Source organism: Lagopus leucura, unplaced genomic scaffold (genome assembly GCF_019238085.1).
Source record: "Lagopus leucura isolate 7727_CA_CO unplaced genomic scaffold, USGS_WTPT01 Super-Scaffold_100021, whole genome shotgun sequence".
In the NCBI taxonomy this organism is placed as follows: domain Eukaryota; kingdom Metazoa; phylum Chordata; class Aves; order Galliformes; family Phasianidae; genus Lagopus; species Lagopus leucura.
Window position 1 is genome coordinate 8112462 of NW_024962274.1, and position 16859 is coordinate 8129320.

Here is a 16859-nt window from a genome sequence, read left to right on the forward strand (position 1 = left end):
ATAGATGTGTTTATTTATTTGTTTTCCTTCAGCAGAAAAAAATGCCATCTCCCTGTTAGTTGTGGAAGGGCAGGTTAATTTTACTGTGAATGTCTGTTGCTTCTTTTGAATACCGATGCATTTCTGCTCTTTCTTCTTGACAGTGGGAGGAAGTAAGCATAATGGATGAGAAAAACACTCCGATCCGCACCTACCAGGTCTGCAATGTGATGGAGCCCAGTCAGAATAATTGGTTACGAACTGATTGGATTCCCCGTGAGGGGGCTCAGAGGGTATATGTTGAAATCAAGTTCACACTGAGAGACTGCAACAGCCTGCCAGGCGTCATGGGAACTTGCAAAGAGACTTTCAACCTCTATTACTATGAATCAAACAATGACAAGGAGCGTTTTATTCGAGAGAGCCAGTTTGCCAAGATCGACACCATTGCTGCTGATGAGAGCTTCACCCAGGTGGACATTGGCGACAGGATCATGAAGCTGAATACAGAGGTGCGGGACGTGGGACCTCTCAGCAAGAAAGGGTTTTACTTGGCTTTCCAGGACGTCGGTGCCTGCATTGCTTTGGTGTCTGTTCGTGTCTTCTATAAGAAGTGCCCCCTGACAGTTCGAAACCTGGCACAGTTTCCAGACACCATTACTGGGGCTGATACATCCTCTCTGGTGGAGGTTCGTGGCTCCTGTGTCAACAACTCGGAAGAGAAGGACGTGCCAAAAATGTACTGCGGGGCAGATGGTGAATGGCTGGTACCCATTGGCAACTGTCTGTGCAATGCTGGCTATGAAGAACGCAATGGTGAATGCCAAGGTAAGATGAGCCATATTGTACTTTTCATTAGGGCTTAGTTGAACACATAATTGGATTGGAGATGAGAGTAAATGGAGTAAAGCCAGTAATTAGCAGCCCCTGTGGGATGCAGTGGGACAGAGGGGTTTAATGAAGGAGTCCAACAGCTCCAGGTGGCAAGGCTAAGAATTATGTAATGCAAAACAAATGATACTGCCATAATAGGCAGAAGGCAAAATGCATTTTGCAGCAGGCACCTAAATTTGCATTGGTCTGCAACAGCCACCAAAATGTGTGTGACTGCAAAGCAGTGCAGCTGAGCTGCCATCATTTAAAGTGACAATTCTTTTAAGTTTCCCTTGGATAATGCAGTGGGATAAGAACCAGTCAGGAGGAGGAAAGGAGGGGAAAAAAAAGAAAAGCAGCAGTTTTAGCTGCATTATTTCCCCCTTTGAGAAGGGGAAGTCTTTGGTGTTTAACTTGTTGCAAATTTTTAGTGCTAAATAACCTTTTGATATTTGACACTGCTGCCTTTGTTCAATATTTTCATTTCTCAGAGGGTTTCCATTGTCAGCTTAATAATGGAGGTGCTAGGATACTCTTAGAAATGCTGAAAGTCTGCTCCCCCCGCACCATCCTACGTACTGCTGAATTAGGGATTAAAGTTTATATAAAAGACAAATTGTCCTAAAAGGGGGGGGAAAAACACCCTCAAAAACCTAGGTTCTCTTAATCTCTCCTTTCTGGAAAAAGTAGTAGAAGGTTAAGGAAGGAGAGAAGAGTTTATAAATAAAAAATCTTTGGCCTCAGCTTCTAAACTCTTGCTTGTGTAAGCGTAAACGAAGATGAAATTTGAAATGCTTTTGCACAGTTCAGTGGCCTGAATTCTGCCAGGTGCTGAATTGAAGGTGCTGCGTGTCTTAGTGGATTTGTACCCGTGTTTTTGGAAAAGGTGGTGTGGAGCAAAATGTCTTGGCTTCACGAACCATTGGTGCATTTTTCAGCAGGTCCTTATTTAGTGGGGACTGAGAACAAGCTAGCAAAGCAAGCGTCTTTGTGCTGAACTCCTGTGAGAATGTTGTCTTTTGAACGGCCTACTTGATTTCTTTTAAATCATAATTTGCACATGAAGCTCATTACTGCATACTGAAATTAAGCTTTGGCAGGAAAGAAGTTCTGAGTGCAAACCTCTGCCTTCATTTGTGGAGTTTTTGCTAGATGGAAAAAATCTTAAGTGCCTGTTGGCAACGAAATTACCATGGGCTGTAGTGAGCATTGGGAAATGAACAGCATCAGGAAGGGGCATCCTGTTTGGGGTAAAGGACTGCCTTTGGAGTTCTGTGAGACAGAAGCTCAAAAACCTGCATACAATTGAAGATGCAAACCTGCAGATGTGGCGCTGAGGGGGCGCTGCTTAGGAGAGCCACGGGAGGCTGAGGAGGTGTTGCTGTCTTCAGATAGATTGGTGACTTCTAGGCAAAGCATCTTGACACATTAACAGTCTGGGCTGTGAGAGGAGGAAGCGAATGGGGGGAAAAGCATCCTGGTTTATTGCATGGAAATGATTGTGCCTTCTTCTGAAGGCCTGCTGGGTCAGCCCCGGGTCACACCGATTGACACACATCTCACGCTTTTCCTCGCCAGCGGCCCGGACGTGGTATGAGCTCGTTGTGTAATGAGTTCTGCCTTCTGCAAGGGAAGGTGTTCAGGTTTTGCTGGTGGGCGGTGGTGGGAGTGGGCTGTTTTTTTTCTGTCGTTGGACTGGACCGTGGGGCTGAATGTGCATGGGCAGGTACCTGCTGGGCTCAGGAAACCGGGCAGCCTGTCTGTGCGGCTGGAGGAGGGCCAGGCTGCATCACGTTTGCAGCTGAGAAGGAAACTTTCTGTCTTCCTGGGTTTGCCAGAGTCAGGCTGGCCCGTGCCAGTTCTTCTCGGAGGACTTGAGCCAGCAAGTAATTGGAAAGTGCTAAACCCATTTCATCAGTGGTTACTTGTGGTTTCCTCTTTCAGCGTTTGCCGTTCCCCAGCCAGAACGGTTCACCAGGAAGCTCCTCTGGTTGCCGGAGCCCCGCAGAGCCGAGGCGCGCTGCCGCCCGTGCTGCCTGACGCCGCGGCTGTGGCATGCAGCCGGCCCCTGTCCTGCCCTCTGCCACCACGCAGCTGGGCTGGGTCTCACTTGGCGGGACACTGGGCTGGGGGCGTGAAATGAGGAGCATTCCTGTGGGTTTGGAGCAAGGACGGGGGAGGAAGGGGAATGTGAGCTTGTGAAAGGCGATAAAAGGATGCCAGGCTGGGCCTGGAGCTGGTGAGAGGGTTCCACCCCAATTGTTTTTCAATGGGCTGGCTATGGCAGGACAAATACAAGGGGAGGTCAGAGGTTGTCCGTTTCCTCATCCATCTTCCCCTGTGATCCTTGAGTCAGAGTTAGGATTGATTAAGACTTTAGATGTTTGACAAAAGCTTGCTGGGCAGAAGAGGCTCAGGGCAGCAGAGCGGGGCCCGCACTTGTTGCAGAGCCACGGGAGACCTCGGTGCTCCCAGACCCGCATCCCCCACACGGTCCCTGAGAGCTGCCTGGGCTTCAAGTTCATTCAGCCCTCTGGCTTTTAAACAAGAGATATTTCCTTGAGCTGCGTTTAGTTAATATCTGCTCTGTGTAGGAGAAGCATAATGGGAAGATGCTTCCCTGCTAAAGCGCCTCCCGTAGCAGATGTTAATGACACTCTGACCTTGACCAGGATGTATGGAAAAAATGGCGTGTGTTGTATGGAGGTGTTTGGAAATGATTGCACAAAGCCTGTCCTTCAGTCAAACAACTGCTGTTTTTTTTCTGCTGACTTTGATAAATTGCCTCGCTGAACTTCCAAGGGTTCGTATGGAATATGAATATAGGGAAAATATGTATAGAATATATACATGCACACGTATAGACACACAAAAGCCCAGAGCAGGGACAGAAGAGAGCCGAGTGTTTAATTCCTGCTTATTTCGCTTCAGAGGTGCCTTGGGAGTACTTCCTCAGCACTGTCTTGTTCACTGGAAATACAAGATGAGCGCTGATTGATTTCTGACGGCTGATGTGTGCTGTGAACTCTAACTTGCTGTGGATCTGTAGTTATACAGATCTTCCCAGAACTTCTCGTGCTAATGGCTGTCCTTTAGGAGAGCACAAATGTGGAATATTGTTGATGGAACTTGAAGCTGTCCCAACTCGTGACGCATCTCGCGGCTGAGGTGCTTTAGGGCAACGTTGAGACATAATTTTGAGATTTGCTTGTACGCGTCATTGTTATGCAGATGGTTTTGTTACACAATTAATATATTGTGGTTTGCGTTTAGTTCTGATTTCCTTATGATAAAACACATCCTTTAAACTCAGATTGGAGGAAGGGGGAAACAAGCAGGAAGGGAGAGAAGGCAGATTAAAGAAGCCATAGACTGTAGCCATCTGTGATGGTTTTGATGCTGTGAAATTACAAATCTCAATTTTAGACCTGCCATTTAATATAAATATGTGAGACAGTTGAGATTTTTACTGTGATATTGTAAAGGTTATGAGAGCCAACAGCTTTGTCTTCATCTACACTTGCTTTTTTGAGTTGTGGATCGGCCAATTTGGCAGAAAATCCTGTGTCATTTAAATATGGCTAGCTCCCGTTTTCCTATCACTGCTGTTTTTAGAATTTTCCTTCTAACTTTGATAAAAGCATCCCTAAGAAGCAATAATTTGAACGATAAGATTCTTTTTATCTCAGAGGCTTTGAAGAGTGACTGTGATCATCGAGAGCAGCAGTTTGGTTTATATCAGAAGATTACAGTTTAATTATATATTTTTTCTGTGATAAGATTTTTGGATGGTGGGTTCTGTCAGGGCGGGGAAGTGAAATAATCTGTGTGTGTTTTCCCGTTTCAGTCAGTCAAGTTGTTTTTTTGTCAGAACAACAGTGATGAACACGTTTCGCTTTAAAGGAGCTGGGAAGAGGGGAAGCTACCAGGAGGGGCATGGCAGCTGTACCCAAACACAGCCTGTCTGAGCCAAACTTAGCTGGTGCTTCTCTCTGTTTAAAAGCTGATTTGGTTACGCTATGTTCTGAGGGAGCTCAAAAGGTCTTCCAAAGGTTGCTCCCAGGTTTTTTTATTTTTTATTTTTTGTACCAAGTGGGATATTTTAAGATCCTCCATTTAAATGTTGTGCAGACTCTGTAATGCTTTCTTTCCCAGGAAGTCAAGCCACAACTGTTATCAAGCAACTCTGCCTTTATGGATTCCTTGGGGAAGGGCTCATATCACTTCTTTCCAAAGTGCTGCCAGAATTTCAGCTGCTACATGGCAGAGCAGAATCTGTCCCTTATTCTGTGTGCTTTGGAGAAGAGGCAGCTCAATAGGGTATGGTCCTCTCAGTTGAAGAGACATGAGCTGTAGTAGCGTGAATTGCACGGCAGTTCTAGGCGGTCTGTGAGGTGTGTACACCCTGGTTGTTGTTGTTTTGTTTTTAAATAAAATAAGGTAAACAAAAACTTTCCAGACAACCTGTCTTGTGTGTGATGACTCCAGGATTTAGATCTTGGCTGTGGAGGGGTTATTATCTGCCTAATAACATGCTCCGCTGAGCTTGGTCTTTATTGCACTTGAGAAGTGATTAAAGAAGTGCTCAGCAGTGCGCTTCAGTCTTCGGAGGCTGCATCAGAAAGCCCCCCAAACTTGTGAGATGAGGATCTTATCTGGTTTCATTGCATTATGCCGCATCCTTTTGATATGTTGTGAGGAGCAGGTGAGGTCACCCACTTTTGTGAATCAGAGACAATTAGCACTCCCATGACTAAATGGACATTCATTTTATGAATATTCAGAGCCTGTTTCACCTCCCTGGGAAGCAAACATGTTGGTTCCCTTCTCTTTTCTCTCCTGGAGACTGAGGAAGCTCTCCCTGTGAATGGGGATTGGCAGCTGTCGGATGACTTGTCTTTTGCATGCAAGCAAACTTCTCATTTCCATCTCTTGTATACACCCTCATGCAAAGTAGCACACCCATTTCACAAAGGAGATAAGAGCTTCCCTTGGAAATGCCAGCCAAAATCTCCTTCTGTTTATGCAGGGCTCAAAGATTTGGATTTTATGCAAATGATTCTGTTTTGATTTAAATTCTTTGTTTAAGAGAGAGTGTAATATTTGTGCTGTGTGCTCCTTGTGTCCTGGGTCTCCCTTTGGCTGTGTCTGGCTGTCGCTTTCCCAGTCCTGCAGCCCTCTCACTTGCTTCCAGCTGGTGCAGGAAAGCTCCAAGCTCCGGAGCACAGCATTCCTTGCAGAAGCGACTGCCAGAGGTGCTGGCAGGATGGAGTCCTGCCTGCTGGGGCTGCAAGCTCCGGGCTGTGATCCTCTCGGGGTATTCACCAGTGACCTCAGAGCCCTGCTCTAGCTCCAGCTCAACTGGGGTAATGGGCGAAGTCAGGCAGTGGGATCCCTTCTGACCTGTAAGCATATGCACACACGTGTCCCCTAAAGCCTCACACTGTGCAGTGTTAGCAGAGCATGGAGCTGAGGTGTGCCACAGCCCCAGTGCAGTGCCCTTGGCACGGCCAGCTCGGCTGCTGAGTGCCCCAGCCCGTGGCTGCAGCCTGGAGCAGAGGGGCCGAGGCGGCTGGTAGCACTTGGGTAAACATGCACAAATGAAACTGTGGTCTGTATTTACCGAAAGAAAACTGTCTGTGAGAAAAGTTCTGCTCTCCTAAGCCTTGTGACTACACAAGGGCCCGTATTTGGTTTTATTTCTGGTTTTAGTGGCTTTCTGTTCTTTTTAACTTCTCTTTATTTCAGCTTTACTTAAAATTGCCTTTGGCTTGAAATAAAGCTGAGGCTCATTAAGTGCTCCCAAAACACGGGCTTGTTCAGAACAGATTTGTTGAAAGGTTTATTGATATAAGCTAGAACACATGCTGCATGAACGTACCGTATTTCTTTAAAGTACCATTTTTCATTTTGTGTCTTTATAAATCAGTGGTATGAAACTGGGACCCTGATTGTGTTGGGGCTACATCCTATAACAAACAAAGGGGAGAAATGAGATTGTGGGGGTTTTCATTTATTTCCTTCTTTTTTCTTCTTGCTTCTTTCTTTTTCTGGATGCCCAATTAGTGTTTAACTTGAAGGTAATTTCACAGGGGTAGTAAAGTGCGCAGTGTGAAACCTTGTGGCATAATTAAACGGAGGAAAGGCTCTTTAAAACAACAAAGGAACGTGCAAAAACTTTGGTTTTGCCCTAATAGTCACCCAGAAAGAGAGACCATGCTGTTTAAAGTACAATGTGGATGGGCCATTAAGGCTTTAAAAAAAAGCCATACTGTGCAGTTGCTGTTTTCTTTAGTTCCAGGAGTTGTGGGTACCTAGGGAAAAGCCAGCTCCCATGTCTGCCTGTTTGTGCTTTTGTTTTTGGGGGTGGGTTCCAATCTCAGTGGGTTTGTGGAGCTGCAGTCGGTGCTGCAGGGCTGCTGTAGCAGCAGAGGTGTGCTGAGGATGTGCTGCAGGAGCTGTGCTGTGGGCAGGCTGGCGCTGCTGGGCAGGGCGATGGCAGGAAGGCCGTGTCCCAGAGGCACGCAGGGTGTCTGTGGCAAACTGGGCCAGAGGAAAGCTTGTCTGGCTCTGCCGGGTGTCCCAGCCACAAGACAGCTTTTTTTTTTTTCCCTCTCTTCCCTCCCCCTTACTCATCAAAAGGAATTGGTCACCTTCTAATCAGCTACCAGTCCTGCATGCTGGAACTCCTGAAGATGCCGTTTAAATCAGGCGATCGATAACTATCGTTTCTCCTTGTGCATGTGGATACTTTGTACAGCCACAGTTCAAAGCTGCAGTACAGTGTCTTAATTACTCAGATAATCGTGTTTGCTTGTATTTTTAAACTATGAAGCGCTGGGTAATTATTCAATTCTTAATAGAAGGCAAATGGCAATGTAAACAATAATTAGGATGTTAGACTAATGTGCTTCAAAGCAAATTGGATTTTTTTTCATACCGTTCAGCATGAAGTCCCATAAAGCTAACAATTTAGTGGCGAGGAAACAAGATCCATTTTGTTCATATTTTATGGCATTATCTCTCCATGCCTGGTTCCTGTGAGCAGCAGTTGACCTGCTGTGACGTGGCCCTGTGTTGGGCTGTGCTCCCACGGTTCCAGCAGGTTCATGGCCCCTGCAGGCCATGGCTTGGTGTCATGGCCTTCCTCTGCCTCTGGTCCAGATCCGCTTTGACCTTCTTAGGTTTTGGAGGCTGGACTGCATGCTGTGGTAGAGCTGCAAGGTTGCATCTCCTGCTTGGAGAGCTCTCCTGGTCTTCACAGCTCCTCTCTAGTTGTGCAATAAGCATAACACGAGCCGTGAGCTCTCAGTTGATTTCTTTGCTGTCTGTAAATCTCATGGATATAGCATATATGGGAACTTCCCCAGACAATGAAATCCTGTCATCGTATCTGTTCCTTAAGTTGCAGGCAGCCTGTGGTCCAAGCTGATGGGTTGGCAGAGGTATCCACCATGCCGTGTGGCTCTCCTGTGCACTGCAGGCAGGCGAGCCATGGCCAGGGCTTTGTCTGGCTGTACCCCCTCAGCACTGAATGGACTGAGCAGCCAGCTTTATTCTCTCTATTATCAGCATTAAGAAAGGCCAAAATGTTCTCCAGCACTGATGCTGAATTACAGGAATTGAATTACAGAAACTTAATTTTCAGTAGACTTCATTTTTATTCTGAGAAGGGGTAGGAGAGGGTAAGCAGTGGAGCACTTGAAGAGGTTTTGGTGGTGTTTTCTGATACTAGTGCAAGCTATCTCTGTATTAAAATGTGCACTTAAAGGGTGTGGATTTTTTTATTTTCAATCCCAGGGGCCTCTTGCCAGGCCACATTGTAATGGCATTAATTAACGAGTCTGCGTTTCCATACATAAAACATCTCTGTCTGGGGAGAGGAGGAGCACTGTCAGCCAGAGCTTCTGTGAACTTGGAGCTTGAATTCATTTGTTTTTGGGCTTAAATGTTTCTGTAGTTGAAAAAGAGGTGGCTGCTTTGAAAACAGTTCCCCTTTGAAGTCCCCGGGCTGGCAGTGCCTGGGGCAGCTGGCAGGCATGGTACCATGTGAGAAGCACAGATCAATACCTTCCCTGCTCTGCTCCCCTGTGTGCAGTGCTGCCCCAACCGGTTTTGGGAGCTATTGCTCGCGGGGCACATCCAGCTGGGATGGCGTGGTCCTGGGCCTGCTCTCTTTCAAGGAAGGCCCTTGGAAAATGGGTTCCGGGAACTGATGGCTTTGGAAAGAGTTTGCTTTTTTTTCTTCTTCTTCTTACAACTCCTGTAATTATGGAGTGGATTAGAGGGAAGGCGAGGAGATCAGTAGGAGGGCACAAGTTGCCTGAACTTCTCTTCAGATGTTGGAGTACTGCATGTTGTTGAACTGCTCCAATCCGTATAGAAGATTTCTTTGGGCTTTTTCAAGAGACAAGTAAACAGAAATTAAGAAGCATGTGTGTGGGCAGTCCCTACTGCTTCACAGAGATGCTCGGGGGCAGTAGCTGCTGGATAATTATAGCAGGAGGTGCTTAGATTCAGCCGTGTTTGCTGACAAGCTGAAGAAGGTGGTTCTGGCTTCTCCCAGCCTGCTGTGTGCACCTTCAGTCCCGTGCTGGTACCTGCCAGGAGCTGTGGGCTGCCGTCCTGCCCGTGGCTTTCTGCTCAATAAGCCCCTGTGCTCTGATGAAGCACCCATGAGGTCTGTGCCAGGAGTGCCCCTGTGCCAGGAGTAGCAGTGCCAATCAAAGACTCCTGCATCTAATGATGTTCAGGCAGTGCAAGCACTTCAGCTGTCACCTGAGCCATTCTGAAGTGGAGACAGTTCCCTGGGAGGCTTCCTGTGGTCTTGTGCACCTGAGCTGCTGGGAGATCAGCTCAGCTCTGTTGCTGTTTCTTCTTAGTGGCTTTGGTATTTGCATTTTGCACACCTGCCAACATCCTCCTAATCTCTGAAGTACTGAAACACAGCTATTAGGTTGGCACATTTTGTCCACTCGTAATTAGTTCTTGGATTTCCTCATTTATTTTTGTGGTGATCAGAAGTGTCCAGGGTAGAGCTAATAAGAAGCTTGAAATCAAGACCAGGTCCCTTTACACGCTCCACCTGCTCATTAATCAAGGACTCTGCAGTTAATGAGTACTTTCCAGGTAATATTTAATCTCAGAGTAGCAATAGTTACACTTAATGCAAAAGAACTTCTTTTTCTGTTTGTTACTGAAGTTGTTCCCATGGCACGCTGGCAGCCTTGTTGCGTGCTGATCCCAGATACTCGCACCTGTCATGCTGACCTATGTTTGGAAGAGTCCTGAAGAGCCATGACAACAGTGTTGGTTCCAGTCCTTTAGGCTGCACACAACTTAGTGCTGGGTGGGTATGTGTATGCACGGATGTGGCTGATGAAGGACGTTGTTCAGTAACGCTTTGGTTTGAAGGCCGGTCTAGGTAAGGGGAGAGTTGAGAGGAGTCAACAAAGATGTGAAGGCTGTGTGTGTCATTGAAGTGCACCATTAGTCACCTGTGAGAATATTTCCGTTCTTTTGGCTGAATCTACCCATATGCAGATGCTTAATCCATTTAATTGATTCACCTTAAAAATTCTCAGTGCCTCATTTGAAGACAAGCGCTTGGTATTCAGTTTTAATGCACCCAAAATTAATGTATCCAGTGACCTTGAATTCCACACACCTAATAGCTTGGGAAAGAGAGCTCAAAGGGTTTGGAGCACTGTGAAAGCACCCATTTGGAGCTTTAAGGTAGGTGAAGCACTTTGATTTGTGAGAGACAGTAGAATAAAATTCTGTGTGCAGAGCTGGGGCAGAGGCAGGCAGACAGTTGAGCAGAGCCACAGCACTGCCAAGGAGAGCTGCCAGCCCTGGGGCAGGAGGCAGTGCCTGCTGGGATCAGCGAGCTGCGAGGGCCCTGGTGGAGGCTGAATGGAGCGGGTGCACCTAAGGGCTGATCCAGCACTGCAGGGCTGCGACCACAGCGACTTGTCCTAGCAGGAGCGGAGCAATCCCAGGAGAGTGTGGCCTTATGGAGTATCCTGTCTCCTTCCTGCAAGGCTGCACTGAACGGTGACTGGAAAAGGCTGGTCTTTTGGGTTCAGGGTGGGCTGTAACTGGTGTACAGAAGTGTGAGAAAGAAGGTCTCCTCTCCGTCTTTCATCCCGTTTTGCGTCTGGCTTGTTCTTCCATGTGAATGGAGATGCTCTGTAGCTGGAACTTGCACTGAGCTTTTAGCAGCTGCCTGCTCACTGTGGGCATGATTGTGAGAAGGAGCTCGGAGCTTTGCCCACCATGTTGCTTTACTTCTTCAAAGGTCACTATTAAGTCCTTTCTTGTGGTTGTGCATTTAGCTAGCCTTCTGCAGGGATCATGGTAATGTGACCTCTCCATACACCTGTATTAAAGTTTGAGTTAAAAATGCACTGTGGCAGAGCAAAGGACAGGCATTTTTCCGTGGGATTGTTGAGCTCTTTGCGAATGCCAAATGGCTTCAGTTAACTCTTGTGCAAACATTGCCTTTTATTTGACTTTGTAGTTTGCCCTTTGAAATACAAACATATTTGTGTCAATCAGCAAGTTTCCCTTCCGGACTTCTGGTTGACCCTGCACAAAGAAATGTGACTGTGCAATTATTAAAGGTGAGGCATTCGTTTTAACAAATGCTGAGTAATTGCCATTCAGTTGTCTCTGTGCCTCTGTATAAATGATGGCAAACTGCCCTTCAGCCAGCTGAGTAACACGGAAGATAGGTGTTTGGAAGGAATAGCTCTTCAGAAATTTGCAATGTATTGTAAGCATTGTCTCACAGCAACTTGTGGGTAGGGCACGAAGAAACCTACCTGCTTCAGCTTAGATTGCAAGAGCCTTATTTGGGCTTTTAAAAGCAATTAGATCAGATATTATAGCTCTATCTCTCGGACAGAGTTATTGGGGAGTGTTGGAGTACAACAAAGAGCAGCATTTGCCCATTATAAAACAATCTGGAGTATGTGTATGTGATACTTGGCAACTTACCTAGTGTTCCTTACCATCAAAAAGACCAAAGACTTGCTATTCTCCTGCACCATAGCATTGGCAATAATTGGAACAAGGCTTTTAATGTTTCCCAGCAGTTTTTCCACGATGTGTAAGCATGGAGCTGGCAGGTGCCCCTGCCCTGATGGATTCCTGACTGGGAAGTAGTTGTCATCTGCAGCATGGGGGGCATGGATGAGTTGTGTGAAAGAAACACTCGGAAAATCAGACCTCACAGCTGTGTTTGGAGAACGTCCCCTGTTCTCTTCAGTTGTGTGGTTTTTTTGTTTCTTTTTTCTTTTTTTTTTTTTTTTTTTTTTTGGAAGCTCTTTGAAGAAACAAAAGCCTGGTATAAAACTAAATTCAAAATGTACGCGTTACTGACAACGTGTGGAGTTACTGTGAGGATGGTGCAGCACTGCTCTGACCTGTCTTTTCTTTCTGTATTAGCTCATAATTCCTGCATCCTTCATCCAGCGTGTGTATAATTTCTTGAAGGAAATTGTTTAATGCCTGAATTCAGCAGACATGAATCTTGCAAGTACACCTTTGATAATAGATAAATACGTGTGATAAGGGGAGATGAATTTTCTTCAAGGGAGTGCTTTTCCTTTTTGCTCCTCAGAAACTTTTTTCAGAAGATAGTGGGCTCTGATTTTCCTGCTCATATCACCTGGCATGATTTTGGCTTTATTCCAGAAGGAAATACTTGAAATGCTAGGCGGTGTCTTTAACTAGACCAGATCTTGATTCCTGGATACACAGGCCAAAAGGGCACAAGGGCTGTGTTAGCACTTACTGCTCTGCTGTCTTCAAGGAGTTTGAATTTTGGACTTGCTTAGAGTTGAAGAGATCTTGAAATGCCTCACTTCTTAAAGCAGAGGTGTGTGCAAGTTTGTTGTATAGATGGAGCTCGTAATGGGCAGGAAATAGTGGGCTTAAGTAGCAAAAAGAGTGGATTAAGTGAGATCTGAGGGGAAAAAGAAAAAACACAGTCATGGAGATCTGTAGTGCCAGTGCAGATTGCCCTGGGACATGGAATGATCAATACTGGGGGGTTTCAGAACAAGCTAGTGGAACTTCTGGTAGCATGGTTTGGGTACAGGCTATCCTCCTGTGGCACAGGGGAATAGACTAGCCACAGTGTGCATCTGCCTTTTGCACTGAATGCTCTTGCACAGTTGCTATGGGATCCCTCCATCTGTACCTTTATGTAGCTGCGACGCAGCCCTTTGAGGTCTGACCTAGAAATAGAGACCTGATCTCAATCTCTCGCAGCTCCTTTTCCTTAAGAGAAGCAGTTTCAGTCTGAGCAGGACTTGGCTCTGGAGCTCTGTCCCTGCATTTCAGTGTCCCAGCTCCCTGGGCGGGTGGCTCCCACTGACTGGAGGCAGAGTGGGCAGCGTGGAGGTGCTGATGCCTCTGCCACCTTGTTGAGATGCAGTGCTGTGTGCCTTGCTCTGTTAGTCTGTGCTGTGTTTGGACCTAATTTTGCGTTCCCTCCCACGCAGCTCAGGTATTTGGCAAATTTCTCAGCTTGTTGAAAGATGGCCGCCTGCTTGCAGATGGCAACTTTTTCTGTGCACCCAGGTTGGTCCTGATATGCAGCATGTGCTTGCTTACAAGCTGGACGAACAGTATCTGCTAAGGAGGCATTGGCTGCTCGCATTGGCATTTTCATGTCCGTGTGTTGGGATGTGGAGAAGGGACATTAGGATTGTTTACGAGGTCAGAGCTATAGCGAGCCTTGCACCTCCTTTGAGTTACGATATCATTACCTGAGCCGTGGGAACCAAGAAATAAAACCTCTTACTGTGAAATATGAGGAGAGCTTATGACTTTGAAGTATAGTGAGGAAGAAAAATGTACACTATATGTCCTAGTGCTTTTGTTTTTTCTGTTGCTGTGGGGTTGATTTTGTTTACTGGTTACACACAGAGAATAGATATGGCATTTGTTGAGGGCATTTTTGCTAGAGAAATACCCCTCTTACTCGTCCATTTCCTTTTGGATCATGCCAGGAAAAATGTTCCTTTCAAAAATGAATAAATTATTCAAGCTTACTTAAATAAACATGGCATTATTTCTCTACCTAGTGCCTGTATTTATGCAAGTCCAGTTCCTTTTTTTTTTATTATACTACATTCTCCTTCTTGTCCTTGGACAGTATTTCTGCCCTGCTGTAAAGGGCGTTACTATGTTTGACCAAATGAGTGGTTGCATTAAATTGTTGTTTGAATGGAACATAGAGCACTGAAGCAATATTGATTAAGTTGATCATTCACAAATAAGCTCTAGCTGCTCTTGTCTGTTCTCGTCCTGAAAGCCACTAGCAGTTTTTTAGCAACTGAAAGCAGTTGATATCTGCACGCCCTATAGTTAGGGATCTCACAAAACCTATTTTGGCAGTTGTAATGTCATCCTTTGTAAGTATTTGTCTCCTAAGTCAGTTTTGTGAAATTAGATAACGCTATTGCAAGGTTAGGTATCTGCAGATGTGGAAAGAGTTTAAAAGTCATCGATAACAGAAAAACATGTGGGTGTAAAAACTGGAATGAATGTGGGGTAGCAGGACAGAAAGATGCATTGCAGGCAGGAGGAGATGTAGCAAAGTCTGTCCCAGGAGAAACTGGGAGAAAACTGCCATGACAAAAAGCAGTAAACCAGCATTTGTCAAAGTTAACAGTTCAGTTAATAGTTCAGTTTCTTCAGAAAATGGATTTTGTGGTCTTGTTGGCTACTGTTATGTCAATAACTGGCATCAAAACTTCCTCAAGTCAGAACATCTGTTGCTGCCAATGGAAAGACTCCACTTGACTTTAATGTGCTTTGGACCAGTCCCAAAATGCAAATAGTTTTTCTCTCATCCTTTGAAGTCTTTAACATTTCATGGGCTCCCTTATGTTATTGGTAATTTGCACCAGAGGTATTTTGCATGCAAATGAAAGTTTGGCGGTAGCAACAACTGCATTTGTGAATATGCATGGAAGCACGCACACACGGATATCGGTAAAGCAAGTTCTGCTTTTCAGCATATGAAGCTAAGAGTTTCTTTGTCATAGTGGGCTGCTCACAGTGACTAGAGCTGTAATGTAATGTATTGACAAATACATATAAAAGCCTGCATAAAGCTGCCAAAATACTTTTTGATAAACCTGTATAGAGCCAATGGACCTTTTTTGTAACTTGTGCATGTTAATGCATGTTCTCTATGTGAAAGTGGCACTTGTTGCTAACTTGCTACAGTCATACATCTAAACACTGTAATTGAACTTGAATTCACTATGGATTTATTTATTTACCAGATAGAGTAACTTCAGTCTGCAGTGCTGATTTTGTTTGGTAGCATGAACTCAGGAGCTCAGTGCGGAGCCACAGGCACTATTCTTTGCAATGAGTGAGTTCTAGCAAGGTCTTAGGTTTTCATAAACTATAAGGGACAGATTGCAGTGATTTTAATATGAGCATTTTTAGGTGTCTTAGCTGATACAGACTCGTCTAGAGCTGGAACAGACTGAACGTGTTCTTTTGCAGTACTCCTCAGCTACATATGCCTCAGTGCTTGGACTGCGCTGCTGCTGGGCTGTGCTCATGAGGACTGCTGGCCTGGGGCAGCAGGAGGGGAGAGGGGAAAGTAATCTGCTTTTCTAATTGCCTGAAGACACGGGTAGGATCATCCTCTGAAGAGACACGGAACGTCAGCTACACAGAGTGATGCAGGAAGCCATTGCATGTCAGGGGAACTCTGTGTACAACTTGAAACGCCTTTTGGACCCGAGGCTGTTCTGTGGAGCTGTTGCTGGGAGCCTGGTTGTGACGAGGAGGTGGCAGCAGGAAGACAGCTGGGGTCAGCAGCAGCAGTGACCTGAGAAGTGATGGGAGCCCATGGCAGGGCTGTAGGGTGGGGTGAGCGCCAGGAGAGAGCGGCTGGGAGCTCCCACCTGCTTGTGGTTGGGTCTGCTCGTGTCTGAGGAAGGGATGTATGAACAGTGGAAAACTGGAAGGAGATTGTTGTAAACCAGTGTGATTGCTCAACCCTGAAAAAACACCAAAATAACTTCTTGTTGTCAGCAGAAGGCCTTTAAAGGAAAGAGATGTCTTTCTGGTTCTCTGCATTTATTTTGCAATGACCTAAGAAAATTTCATGTTGAGAAGGGAAGGCAAGGTGTGGTAAATACATTGGGGGGCAATGTTGCCGGACATATATGTAGCTGCTGACTGCTGGGAACCTCGTGCAGCACAGCCACCAGCTACGTAAATGGCAGACTGAGTACTTGAACTGTTATGGATAGGCTGGTTTGGTCCAAAAATCTTGGAAGGAAGAGGAGGCTGTGGGTCCCCAGGCCAGGTGGAGGCAGGTGTGGCAGGAGTGCAGGCCCTGTGTCAGCCGCCAGGCCGTCCCGTGCCTGCAGCTCCGCCACGCTGCAGGGCAGCACCTGCAGCTCCCAGCTCCCAGGCTGCTGCCACTGCCCTCAGCAGGATTTCTGCTCTGATGAGGCAGCACCAGTGAGTACACATCAGGAGGAGCCCGAGGCCGACTCCTTTAATCCCTGAAGCCTGGGGCTTCTTTGAGCAGCCCCTGATTGCGGCAAGGCTGTGCTTCCTCCTCAGCCTGGCTCCGCTTCGCCAGCTCGAGGCACAGCCCCAGGGAGGGTGTGGAGGAGCAAAGGAGAGACTGCGGCCTCCGCCCTGCCGGCTGCTCCCTTCAGACCCAGCTCTGGAGGCTTTCTGATTCATGTCCTGCACCATTCGCCTGAACATCCTGCCTGCCTTCTCTGAAGGCAAGTGGTGTCCCAGATTGCCGTGCAGCGCAGCTATAGTATCGTGAGTTCCTACCTCTGATACGGGCTGCGTGAGCGATGAGCAATGGCTGCTTTATTTGTGGCACAGCTTTGGCAGCAGGCACTGAAAGAGCAGCACCTAGCTGATTTTTGAACTCTCATCACCTGGAGTTAAAAGCTGATCTCAAACAGTCAGTGATGCCTGGCAGGTAAACAAGATGGCTG

At 46.4% G+C, this 16859-nt stretch overlaps 1 protein-coding gene across 5 annotated transcripts in view; it reads left to right on the top strand.

The window, feature by feature from the left end:
- Positions 1-16859, top strand: part of EPHA4 (EPH receptor A4) — a 202412-nt gene that overhangs the window by 113978 nt on the left and 71575 nt on the right. For all 5 annotated transcript variants that reach the window (XM_042878583.1, XM_042878587.1, XM_042878586.1 and 2 more), the window contains one exon: positions 144-807. In XM_042878583.1, coding sequence (XP_042734517.1) covers positions 144-807 — 664 coding nt within the window. The remainder of the gene's footprint in view (positions 1-143; positions 808-16859) is intronic.